This window comes from Alligator sinensis, unplaced genomic scaffold (genome assembly GCF_000455745.1).
Source record: "Alligator sinensis unplaced genomic scaffold, ASM45574v1 scaffold872_1, whole genome shotgun sequence".
NCBI classification, from domain to species: domain Eukaryota; kingdom Metazoa; phylum Chordata; order Crocodylia; family Alligatoridae; genus Alligator; species Alligator sinensis.
Window position 1 is genome coordinate 165,411 of NW_005843140.1, and position 12,544 is coordinate 177,954.

Consider the following 12,544-nt stretch of genomic DNA (forward strand, 5'->3'; position numbering starts at 1 on the left):
TAGTCAGCTGTGAAGTTACACACAACTCCCACCAACCATCGAAAAACCTGCCGTCCGATTTCAAACGGTTCAGAGCAACAAAAAAAAGATGCTTCTATGAAGATCCGTAAGAAGAGGAGACCTGCTCTTTCCAGTCGTGGCACTCCGACTGGTGGTGGCATCTTCCGTGGTGCTTTGTGACAAAAAAAACCAAACAGGGGCATTTTCATCAAATCCAATACACTTAAGACTCTTAAAATGTCCTTCATCCCATGTTTTTATGACAATTACTACTTTTGGAGACAGAAAAAAAGAGAGAGATAAAGAGAGGCGCACAAAAAACAAAAATAGTGTATAGGTTAGGTACCATTTTTTTCCAAGGTGGAAGACTTTTAACAACTGTAACCATCAGAGTCTCTGTGGGCAATATCAGCATTTCCCCCCACAACTCCTTCCCTCTCCTTTTTTTTTTTTTTTTAAAGGTTTTTGCCATATAATTTTTGAACCTGCACTTTCGTGCTTTTTCCTCACATGTGGATTTATCCAGGGGTAAAATTCCACAAGCAAAAGAAAAAAGAAAAATCACAACAGCACCCTTGATACTGGACTACTGAGTGCACACGTAAGACTCTGTAAGACAATTCAACCTTTTCTTTGAACATGCATTGTTTCAAAATGGACACCCCCCCACAATGACACCCGGAAACCAACTCAAGGAGAAGAAATATTGACTTGGCTGTTTTTTCACTTGGGCGAGTGCCGCTGGGGGTGACAACACATCCTCACAATGTTTGCTTAATCCCATCGCCGCCGCCCCCCCCCCCCCCCCCCCTACTCCAGTTCCTGCCACTAAATCATCAAAAGAAAATCAAATTATATACGCATGAGCAGTTGACATGACGTGACCGCAGTGCGAGACCAGTTATTGGTGCCAATGTCACACAGGTGTGGAGCAAAAGGTGGAGGGGGGGGATCAAAGTTCAAAGGTCAAACCGATGTCTCCAAGCTGTGTCAGGGGCTTTCAGACTCCGGGACGAGGACCTGGGCTAGATCACGGTCCACTGCATTGTTATTTTTTGTTCAGGGATAAGGATCCGCCTGGGTTACCCCCACCTCACTTTTAGAGTCCGTCAATCCCGGGGTCATCTGCAGCGTCATCGTGGGTTTGAGACTCGTATTCCAATGGGGTTTGAGACTCGTATTCCTCCCGGATGAACTCTGGGTGAGTCATGAAGTTATGAATGGAGCTTCTGGATTCGGGTTTCTCAAGGCCTTCGTACAAGGAGCTACGGAACGCATTCACCACTTTGATCTGTTAGGAGGGAGGGTGTGGGAACAAACAGAAGAGAGGTGAGAGGCGGCCACGAGAGATCAACCTCTTCAGGAGGAAGGAGGGGGAGGAAAAACAAAAACAAAAACAAAAAAGACAAAAATGCCACAACATCACAACACTACAGAACAAAAAACTAAACAACAAAATGAGAGAGAAGCTATGGAGAACTAGGATGGCCACATGGATCAAATTCAGGCACTAGGGATGTGATGGAGCAACCGACTATGGGGAGACTTCAGAAGCTGCAAGAAAAAACACACACACACACACACACACACACACACACACACACACACAAAAGAAAAACAGAACGTTTCCAAAAACAGATCACTTTGAAATGAATGGAAATCAAAATGCATTAGTTCTCGTGTGTGCACGCGGCTGTGCGCTTAATCGGCCCCCCTCCCCCCTGACGTCGACAACAGAAAGACACAAAAATGTAGAACTAAAACAAAAGAGAGGTGGGTTAGACGCACAGTGATTTGGCCTCAAGGCAAAAACTCGAGGGTGAAAAGTGATGCATTCTTTTACTTATTTTAGACCTACAAAAGGAACCAGTTTAAAAAAAAAAAAGTGCAAACTTGTCAAGACCACGTGATGCAGCAGGTCCAAGCAGATGCCAATAACAACAATCAACGGACCCAGCTGAGCATGCAAGAAGGAAACCAAATCTGTGCGAGTTTCCACATTGTTGCCTAGATCCTGGTCAGGAGTTGAGGATCCTTATCTGTGCCAATGGTGCTTAAGGCCATTGCTTCCAGAAGCAGCCATCACTTTGGATCACCCAGCATGAGACGGTGCTGGACCTAGGTTTCAGAGGTCGTGGGCACCCAGAGATCCCATCAGAAGGTCATCAGGGCTCAGCACCTCTGACAACTAGGCTTGATGCGTGTCAAGCTGGACACTTCCTAAAGTCTGACTGCTTAAGGGACTAGACTTCCACCATGTCACTGCGTTGGGAGGTGAGGTAGACACAAGCAGAAATTGAAAGCTAGCGTTTATAAAGGAGGCTAAGACACCGAATTCTGAACTCCTGCAGGTTCCTTGTAAGAATACGAGCCTGAAACTTATAGCTCTCCCTGCATTCAAGTCACAGTTTGTTCGGTCGCATGGGTAAGGTACAAGTTACATCTCCAAATAAGCAAACCCCCCCCCGCCTCCACAAAAAACAAAAGGTGAAGCGCACAGGATTCTCGCAGTGTTGCAACTTTAGTGCTCAAGACCTCTTCACCTGGTGCAATGAAGCCGTCACATTCACCCCCCTCCCAAACAGAGCCACACCACACCATTTCAGCTAACACGTGCACCCACACACACAATGTGCTGATGACCACTGCTGCTCATGAGTGACTTTTGTGTGCAATGAACAGTCCACAGGTGCTTTTCTAAATGCACACCGAGGGACCAGGACATGCTTTCATGGTTTTCACAGAGAAGCTGACCATCTGAACCATTCCTTGAAGCCTTCTCAACCTGCAGTGTTCATCTAAAGCACTAGCAGAATCTAAGCCGCATCTTTCTACCCCTTGCAAATATAAAGCAACCCAAATTTCTTCTTTTCTCTAGTCTGAACCACTCTTTTCTGGCTCCTCACCTCCCTCAGGCAACACTCCCTACCATGCCATTGGTCTCGCCAGTCCAGCCCACTGGTCTAGAATAAGATGTCGATCCCTCAATACTCAGCGAAAATTGTATTCCAGAACACACTTGCTACTTCAGTGCAGTTGTGACCCTCGGCAACATACTGGATCATCTCATCCTCTCCGCAACTGGAGAGAAGTGGGGGGTTGACTTGGTAAATGGAAACTGAGTTTAAACCTTTTACTAAAATAAAAAGGAAACACTTGGCAAGAGAAAAGTTGTCAAGGATGAACATCCAGCAACACAGTCATACAAATGCTCACTTCTTTCCTATGAGAGAAAAGCCTCATTGTATTAATAAGCATTCACTCAAGGGGAAAAAAGATGGGCTTCCAAAGGTTAAGGACAGAAGCAGCTGCTCTGTCTTCTTGCATAATCCAGGCTGTGAGATTTCTTTCACCCACAATACCTGCAGCAGGAGGGGAGAAAAAAAGTAGTCTCCCCTGTAACAACAACCTGCAGGTTCCCTGGGTGGGCAACATCAGGGAGCTTCCGTGGACATTTTTATATGTGCTCTGAGGTGGGGGTTGCCATTTTGAAGTGTGGGGATGCTGATACACGAGACACGGAGGTTGGCTGGAGTGCGCTAATTAGCTTAGGTTAATCAAGTCTGCTCTGAAGCACTGCAATTACAGTGCACTGGAACAGCCTCTCAGCATGTCTACAGGCACCTCATGTGCTTGGGGAACCGAGCAGCATTGAGCACACAAACTGCCACGTGGCTGCAAGTAGCAGCACCAAATACAGCACACATTGGCATCCTTTTATTACTGCACAGAGCACAGAACATCCTCTGTGCTGTCACAACCACTGCTTTCTTGCTACTTTAGGTATGTCCCAGCAGCAGAGGCCTCCCCCAGGCCCCTGGAAGCTGGCTGTGCTTACACCTAATCCCGAGTCCTCTTCACCTACTTCAGAGATACAACCTTGAGTCCACCACTGCTATACAAAATCACCAGCTTCCAGGGCTCCCCTTTCTCAATGAGCATCAGTCTAAGAGGAAAAGTGGGGGGAAAAAAGATATTTGAGTCCTCCATCAGCAAGCTGTCAAAGCAAACTGCACTCCCCTATCAAGCCTTGGAGAAGAGGCCACAAATCCCAGCAAATCAACCAGAGATAGCATGCTACCTTCGATGACATTCACTGGTTTAAACACCCTCTTTGGTTAATGCATCAGCCACAGACCAAACAGCAACATGCCAGAGCCCCCCAAATAAAAAGAAAGTCCCCAAAGACCCTTGGTCTCAACACAATGGGAGCATTCACAAAACACAGAAAAGGAGGCATCATTCAACGGGAAGTGTAGGGAGGCAGCCCTGCCAGCCTGGAGAGACAACCTATAGCATGGTTAGTTATTCTTCTTGAAGTAGGAGCGCTCTCTTTCCACCTTGAATATGATGGTTGTCTCAAGCAGCTCCACAGTGACTATGTGTATCCAGACTCACTCAGACCAGCACAGGAAAAGCTTCAGAGATGAAACAATTTGGGCAAAATTAAAACAAGCCATTCTTCACACCACAAACAAGCAGAGGGACAAGCACGCACATGAGCTTTCAGCGCCGAATGGCGTGGAAGACAGATCTCTGGAAGAGCTGAGTGTATACCCAACTTTGTGGCCTCGGCACTCAGACAAGAGCCACGTGGCCTGTGGGGGAGGGAAAAAAATGTGGATTGGTCTCTCTGCATGGATGTTCTGTCTTGGGCAGCTGGAATTCAAAGATGTTTTTCACTACATAAGATCCAGGATCAAATGAGCAGCTCAAGGCTCTAGAGAAATCCTAAATGTTTAGGGCCTAACATGGTGCAAAGGACACGTGCGCTTCGCAAGCTGAGCAATCCTGATCCCTCCTTGTCACTTCACTCCCAGAGCTGTGCAGCCTGGAACAAGCACTTCAAAATAAGCAGAAGCTACTGATGAGCTCAAGTCCTCTTGTGTCAGGGCATTCAATGGGCACAACATCATTTCTGAACTGTGTCTTTCCAGAACTCCTGGCAGGAAGTTATCAGCACATTCCTACGGGACCACTCCAACTTGATCTGAGGTACTTGTTTTAGTGGGATAAACCTCCCAGCTTTCATGTCAGAAGGGGGCAGGGGAGAAGAGAGCAGAGCAGAACCCTCAAGTCCTCAAAGCCTGAAATTGTAGCAAATAAAAGAGCTGTTAGGTACACACTCAGACTTCTCCCAAGACCAGCGGAGAGCTCTTCAAAACATGCCCTGAACCCCTGTAAAATGCAAAGACACAGAAGCAAACCCGCGAGGGAACAAGTCTGCATAAAACAATGAACACGCAAGAGAGATTTTGTTCAAAGCAGCCAATGGCACTTAGATGCCTGTCCATCAGTGACCGAATCCATTAAGACCACTTTGAAAATCTCAGCCGCGCCGCTGCTCCGCAGATCCAGACTGCACATTTGTACCCACGAAGTTGGTGTCACCTCTAAACCTTTCAAAGCCTTTTACCAGGTCAGTTGTGTAACACACAGTAATAGCACAGGTCTCGGGGTAGGTCTGCGCAGTACAGCGTGCTAGTTAGGCAGGATGTGTATGTGGGGAGGTGCTGCTCTAATGCAACGGTGCTGTTCTGGTGACTGTGGCATTGCATGGCTAGATCACGCATAGGAAGCTCATTAGTCTGCTCTTTTCTTCGAGTTAAGAGCTAGACTTTTAGCTCAAGCTGCAGAAGCTCATGCTTTTTCCCCCCTCACAGCACTTGTAGATGACAGCCCATCCATAGACATCCTGACAGTCGGTTTGTTTGGAGCTCCCTTGTACCATGCCACTGCCTCTGACATTTCAATTCCCCTACATCAATTAAACAACAGGACTAGGTGACGGGAGGGGGAGCTGTTCCTAGAGCTGAACCATCAATTTGTTAGCACAAACAATGGGAAACCTTTGTAAATTCAAGTCTGTCAGAGGAAGACGAGCAGGAAGGGGGACCTTTTTATTGATGCAACCCCAAAAACCAGTCCAGACAAGATGCATCCCACCCAAACCCTTGCCCCAAAAACTCAAACCCAAACATGCTGAGGCTCCAACAGCTCAGAGACTTTCAATGTATTGCTTTTCCAGGTGCCCCCTCTGTGCTTCTAGGCTCTGGCAGACACTTCAAGAGACTGCAAGAAAGGTTATTCGTGTGTTATTTCCAGCCCAGATGGAAGCAGAATTTCTGGTGCTTCTTATGCAAAAGCCTTTGAATGCAGGATCTCCGAGCTCAGCTTTGCAGCCTCACGTTTGGTTCAAGCATCCAAATCCACCCAGATTACGCCCTCCTCCATGCACTTCGCACTGTAGGTGGTTTTGGCTCCATCACCAGTGATCTTTCAGAGCATGGCATGAATTGCATTTGCTTAATGAAAGCTCATTAAACAAACAAAAAACTTATGCAGTTCTCCGTAAGTGGATCCTGCAATGCTTCTGTCCAAAGGAGCTGCCAACATCTGCATCAGCCATGTTTAACATCAATGGCGTATGGCAACTGCTCTGATAAGACTCCAGTGAGTGTCCAGAACCAAGACCAGTATTTCCTTTTTGCTCCAAAATTTCACAGCCTACAAAGCATCTTAAATTTCACCTGCACTTGGGATTTGCCCTATTTTCAGCCCTGGAGTAACTGCACCAGTGCAAACCCATAGTTAAAGCTACTAGTCACAGTGGGGAAGCTCCCACCTGCTTGCAGCCAGTGTAAACTGGATGAATTCAAAAGTGTGGTTTGTAATATACATCTAGATGCTGCTTGCATGTGGTTGACCTACCACTGCATGCAAAATTAGGGCAAAACTCCCCATGGAGACGAGGCTAATTCTACAAACCACCTTTTGTAGTTCATTCAAGAGGTCTCCCTCTCTTCCGTCACCACCTAAGAGAAGTATAGCAATCAGGGCTGCCGAAATTTTCCATGTAGAAGTGGATGCCAAGAGGGATCAGTTAATTTGTATTCAGGGGAAGGCAGCTTTAAGAAGGACAGAAAGCAGCAGGAAGGGAAGTAGAGCAGAGTCTAGATTAAACTTCAGAGAACACTTAGCAACCTGTTTTTCTTTGGGGAAAGTTGTTATATGGGAGCACATGCTATTATTCACTCAAATTATCCATCCCCCCTGCAATCAGGGAGAAGTATTAATACATTAAAGTGCAGAAATGATCTATTTTGGCAGGAGCTGTCAAAATCCACTACATGTACTTCCCTCTGCTGGCTCCGAGGCAAAGTTAAAATTGATCAGTGCTCCCAAACGGAGCACATTTCCTTCTGACAATTTATTATGCTGGTGCATAGATGCAGAGTAAACAAAAGGCAGCCATGCTCCTTCAGAAACACTTGGGGTTAAAAAAAATAGAGAGACATCAGTGTTGGCTAAATAGAGAGGGGAAAAAAAAAAAAGACATCAAAACCAAAAACCACCCCAATGATCAGGGATTTTTCTCCTCCTCCCTCCTTTGAAACATATTGCAAACAAAAGGAGAATGAAAGCAATTAAAAAAAAGTCCTCAAGGATGTTTCTTTAATAAGAGGAGACAAAGAAAATGATGGTGCAATTAAAAAAAAAAGCCAATTATCTGTGGAAAAAACAATAATATATATATATATTTTTTACTATTCATAGCATGGCAAGGACCTGCAGAGAGATAATTCACACTTGCAGCCTCCCAGGCCTGATACAGCCCAAGGGAAACATTACGTTCATTTTGTGACAGCTCATCGAGTTAAATTCTGACCCCCTCAAGCACCAGCCTCCACAGAGATGGGGTTTTACCCCATGCATGTTTTATTTGAGAAAGGCGACATGCTGTGCCATTCAAATCTGCACGCATGGTCTGTGCATAGAAGAGCCGGGTGTTTCCATGAACAAGTGAAAAAATTTGCTCAAAAAGGCAACCTGCTACATGTGCTAGGTACTGGATGCACACACGAGGCAAGATGGTATGCAATGCACTGAGCCTGAACAAGGCTTATGCATCACTGACATCCCATGTAAGGCCCCGATTCAGAACAGCACATTTGTAGGTGCTTCTGTCACTTCCTAGTCAGGACCGCCTTTGGTACCTGATGAGATGCTGAAGTGCAAGTGACTTTGGGACATGAGCCCATGCTCAAGTGCTGTCCTGAACAGGAGCTGCGAACTTTGAGGTTGCATCTAAAGCCCCATCTCTAACGGACCCAATTTGGAGGCTGCCCACTTACAAGTCCACTCTGAAACCGAGTGGTGTCCTATCCTCCAAAGATTTGTGGCTTCCATACAAAAAGATGCGGCTTGGGGGACTAGGAGGAAGCTACATCAGAACCCCTTGTTTTTTTGGAGGTGGGGGGAAAAAAAAAAAAGCCAGCTTCCCCATTCTCCCTGCAGTGGTTTTATTTGTGCTCCTTTGCCCCAGATGGCTCTTTTAAAAGAACCTCCAATTCTGCACCCATCAGAGGGGCGGAATCAGACATCACATCCTGCAAAGAGGAGAAAAGAAAGAAAGCAACGAGGAGGAGGAGAAAGAAAAAAAAAAGAAAAAAAGGAAAAAGGAACCAGAGAGGATTTGGAAAATGGTTAAAAAGAGCCACAGCTTCAAAATAAAATAAAGAAATCAATAAAACCTGGTCTCCCCCTTCACTCCCCGCATTAGGTCAAGAAAACAATTGGTCAAGTCAAGGATGAAAGAAGAGGGAGAGAGAACAGGTGTGGTTAAGTCAGTGCAAGTGCTCTCTTGTGTTATTAGGAAGTCATGCATTGTAATAGACTATCACTCACTGCCCGCAGTAGGAGATGCAGCAGCAGCAGCAGCAGCAGCAGAAGTGGTGGGAGTGGAATTGACGGAAGAAAGAGCTACATGGGTTGGGCTAGAAACATTTTTTACATCGTGGTGCTGGCTCACGATGGAAGGCTGTCTCCTGAGGGCTCCCTGTAAAGAGGAGGCTCCGGTCTGGAATGTGTAAACTACGTCCATCTGCAAAGAATCAGAGAGTGAGATAGCGTCGCCCCGCAGTCAGAGACCAAGAGGAAAGGGGGCTGGGGTCAGGGGAAGAGGGGAGGCTGGGCGGAGAGGGACACAGACGATAAAGGAAGAAAGGATGGAGGGGAGAGGGAGGGGGGGAACCCCACACATTTCAGATTGCACTCCCATAAACGCAGGGTTGGCAGGTGATCCAAAAGCAGAGCCATGGAGCATAGAGACGTTAGCTTCCAGCCTCCACCTCTGTCTGTCTCTCTCCCATCCGATGAAATGCATTATACAGCCAAGAAGGTTGGGAGGGCTAAAGGGGGAAAGGATTTAGCATATAAACCCACAGAAAGAGTAGAGGGAGACAGAGAGAGAGAGAGAGGATGGGTATAAGTGTGAGCTGGCAACTGATACAGAGTGCAGCCTATAGCCCAGTCTGCTGCAGTGGGCTAGAGCATTTCCAATCCCTCAATACAAGGCCACAGCCTGAGACACTGATGATCCCCACTCTAGCTAAACCCGAACGTGGTCAGACGTGTTCAGCGCTTCACTCACCCCCAAGGGGCAGGCACACAGTCACGTTAGCAAACACCTTAAATACAAGAGAGGGGAAAATAACTTCTCAATAATAGAGCAGGCAGCAACTGCAGGGCTAGTCTGTAGACAGGCCCCAGGACAGGAAGAGCAGTGGCAGCCAGAGGCACCAGGAGAGATTTCCACAGCTCTGCATTTCGACTTTCCTTTTGACCCAAACACAGTCTATAATTCATTGCCACAGCAGCTTTGCCCACTCTCCCAGCGATGCTCATTAAAAAGGCAGCCCCCACATGACCTTATACAGTTGCCCAGTTCATCCCCGTGGGTATTTTAGGCATTGCTTTGCTATTTCCTTGTTTTGCTCTTATTCTGAAGCAGGAACATTTTTTCTCATCCCTGCAGTTAGCCAAGGCAGCAGTGAAAGCCACTGCCATTTTCATTTAAGGCATAATGCTTTCAGACACTCGCTTGGAAACCTGGACCAGGATTTGGATTCATAAGCTGGTTTGCTAGGATTTACAAGGTCACACAGAGAGGAAAGAAAAGGTGCGAGAAGAACTCAGGATTTCTGGCTTTGCACAGGGTTGCAATAGCAGGCAGCATTTTTCCACAAGGCAATAATGCAAAGCTTCCCAAGGGAACTGGCTTCAGTACAGACTCATCTGACACCATGTGATGATGTGATTTCAGGCAGACACCTCATCCTTAATGATTTGGAAACAGTGCTTAGAACAAGCATCACTGCACTACAGATGTTTATACCTACCATACTCGGTCATGCCTCCATCATTCGTGCCATTGCATGGTGCTCCCAAAAGGTGTTATACAATGCTTGAGGAGTTAATGCACATAGCCACAACCTGAATAACCAGCAACCTGAAGAAAATCGGGTTTCCCCATGTCCTGTGGCAACGTGACAGATGCAAAAATAAAACCGGCGCAGGCTGCCACAAGCCAGCAGCAATGCTTGAAGAAAAATAGCAACCCAGACCACAAAGAAACCCAGGCTGGCTTCTGTCGCGTTCACTCTGGGCTCGTGTTTTTCATATGTAGCTGGCAGTGTGTAGTTTGTGCTCCAAAGTCTCTCTTTCTGCGTTGGATTGCATGCGTTTCCCACATACTGCAAAAACCACGCTTAAGGTTGCACGAAACACAGTTCCCATGTGTGACCTCCGACTTGTGTGCCAATCCCATACAAGCACATTTCCCAGGCCCACGTGTTTAAGGGAATGGGGAACCTTTTCTGCTGGGTGGTTGTTTTAAAGACAGCAGATCCCTGGGACCGAAACGACAAAGCTGCATGAGCCCAACGGGCACAGTTATTCTGAGCAACCATCATGGCACCTCCAGGCCACAGACTGCCCGTCCATCCCCATGTTCCTCCCTCCACTTCTCTGAAATGTGACCACCCTAAATTTTTCACTCCAAATAGTCTTTTAACCACCCAGTTCCTAAGAAAGACAAACAAAGATGGCAGCTTTGTTAAACACACAGGATTAAACACCCCCCCCACCCCAATGCAGGATTTGATTCTGGCAGGGTACCTATAAAGACAAGAGAAGCAGTCAGGTTGGTGTCTTCTCCAGCAGATATCCAGTTGCTTTGGTGGTGAACAAGAAGGCAAACAGCAAAGGCAGGCAAGGTTTCAGCTCTGGGCCGGCATTGTGCAAAGCAAGGAGGGCAGTATCCAGCAGACAGAGGTCTCAAGAGACCGTTCTTCTTGGGCACAAGGTATCTCATCACAGACCACAACATTGCAGGGTTGAATTTGCCACAGAGTTCACCATGGTGCACAGAGCTCCCACCTGAATGATCTCTCCACACATGCTTTCAAAGGAGTCTCACCCTGAAAATCCAGCAGGACTGACTCCAAGGGGAAGCATCTCTCAGCCTCCCAAAGCTTCCTTTGGGAGTCAGTACTTTGACCTGAGAGCAGGGGTGTTGGGAAGGAAAATTCATGTTCATCCCATTCCTTTAAGTACCCAGCTCCCACTTTGGGTCTCCTAAATGGTCTCTGATCACTTGGAGCAGCATCAACAACAAAGGGAAGCTGAAGGACTGGCCATCACTGGGCACCCAAGACTGCAGGTTTGGGAAGCAGGAGCTCCTTCAGATGAGAACATTCTCCAGAGGGCCTCAGGAAGCAGCCTTCATGACTCCTGTGGCTGGAGTCAGAGCCATGGAGATGGGGGGTGCCCAAACTGAGAGGCTGCTCATCTCAACCCAAAGCCAGGGAAGTTGTACAAGGCTCCTCTCAGCAGAACCCCTCATGTTGTTATCAGGTAGCTTTGTGACATGGAAAGAAGGGACAAGCCAAGGCATGGGAGACCACCAGCGCATACAGTTGGGGGTGAATGAGTCTCCTGCAAAATGCTGGGGACTCCTTACTCCGAAAGTCTGTGCCGTGTCTATCCCAGGGAACCAAGGAGAGTCCGTGGACAGGAGCGAGACAGTGCTGGGAACCTATAGGGGACCTAATCCCAGACAACCTTGTTCTCTCCCTTTGGCTCCTGCCTTCCCTTCATTCTGTCTCCATCCTTTTCCCTTCTCAGTGTAGGACTGAGGAGCTGGTCAACAAGAGAACTGTTGAGGAGTGAATTGTAGGTAGGGACATGAGAGCAGCACATTTGCTGGGCGAACTCTCTTGAAGGAAAAGCTCTTATGGGAGAGACAAGCAAAGGGGAGTCCCATAGTCCTTGGCAAAATAAATGCCACTCATTGCAAACATGAAACCAAACCCTCCTCTCGGCACGGCTGCTCTCCTCTTTCAGATACAGCAAAGGTCTGTACACAGCTGAACACCAAGGACTGGGGAGGGGCAACAGGAGAGATACCTTGACAAGAGGGGACTCACAGGAAGACTGGGGGGAGCATCAGGAAAGGACAGGAGATGAATACAACCAGAGGAGAGCAAGTGCAAAAGCCCACAGTGCAACGGAGTGAGGGGAAGGCACAGGGAAGACACTGGAGCGAGAGGACACCCTGCAGAGAGGGGAAAGATGGTTAATATGCCAAGTATTTCTCAGCAACCTTCGCGGGACAAAACCTTCCTAGGGAGTCGCAGCCGCCTCCAAAGCTGTTGGACGAGCCAAGTGCACTGAGCCGGCCAAGACTGGTTTAAGATTAGTA

At 47.4% G+C, this 12,544-nt stretch overlaps 1 protein-coding gene across 1 annotated transcript in view; it reads right to left on the reverse strand.

Moving 5' to 3' along the window:
- Window positions 1-1,115: 1,115 nt before the first annotated feature.
- The window catches only part of ATP2B4 (ATPase plasma membrane Ca2+ transporting 4), an 84,602-nt gene continuing 73,173 nt past the window's right edge, over window positions 1,116-12,544 (reverse strand). Inside the window, exons 21-22 of the mRNA XM_025193978.1 lie at window positions 8,689-8,884; window positions 1,116-1,291 (exon numbers count right to left, since the gene is read on the reverse strand). Coding sequence (XP_025049763.1) covers window positions 1,266-1,291; window positions 8,689-8,884 — 222 coding nt within the window. The 3' untranslated portion in view covers window positions 1,116-1,265. The remainder of the gene's footprint in view (window positions 1,292-8,688; window positions 8,885-12,544) is intronic.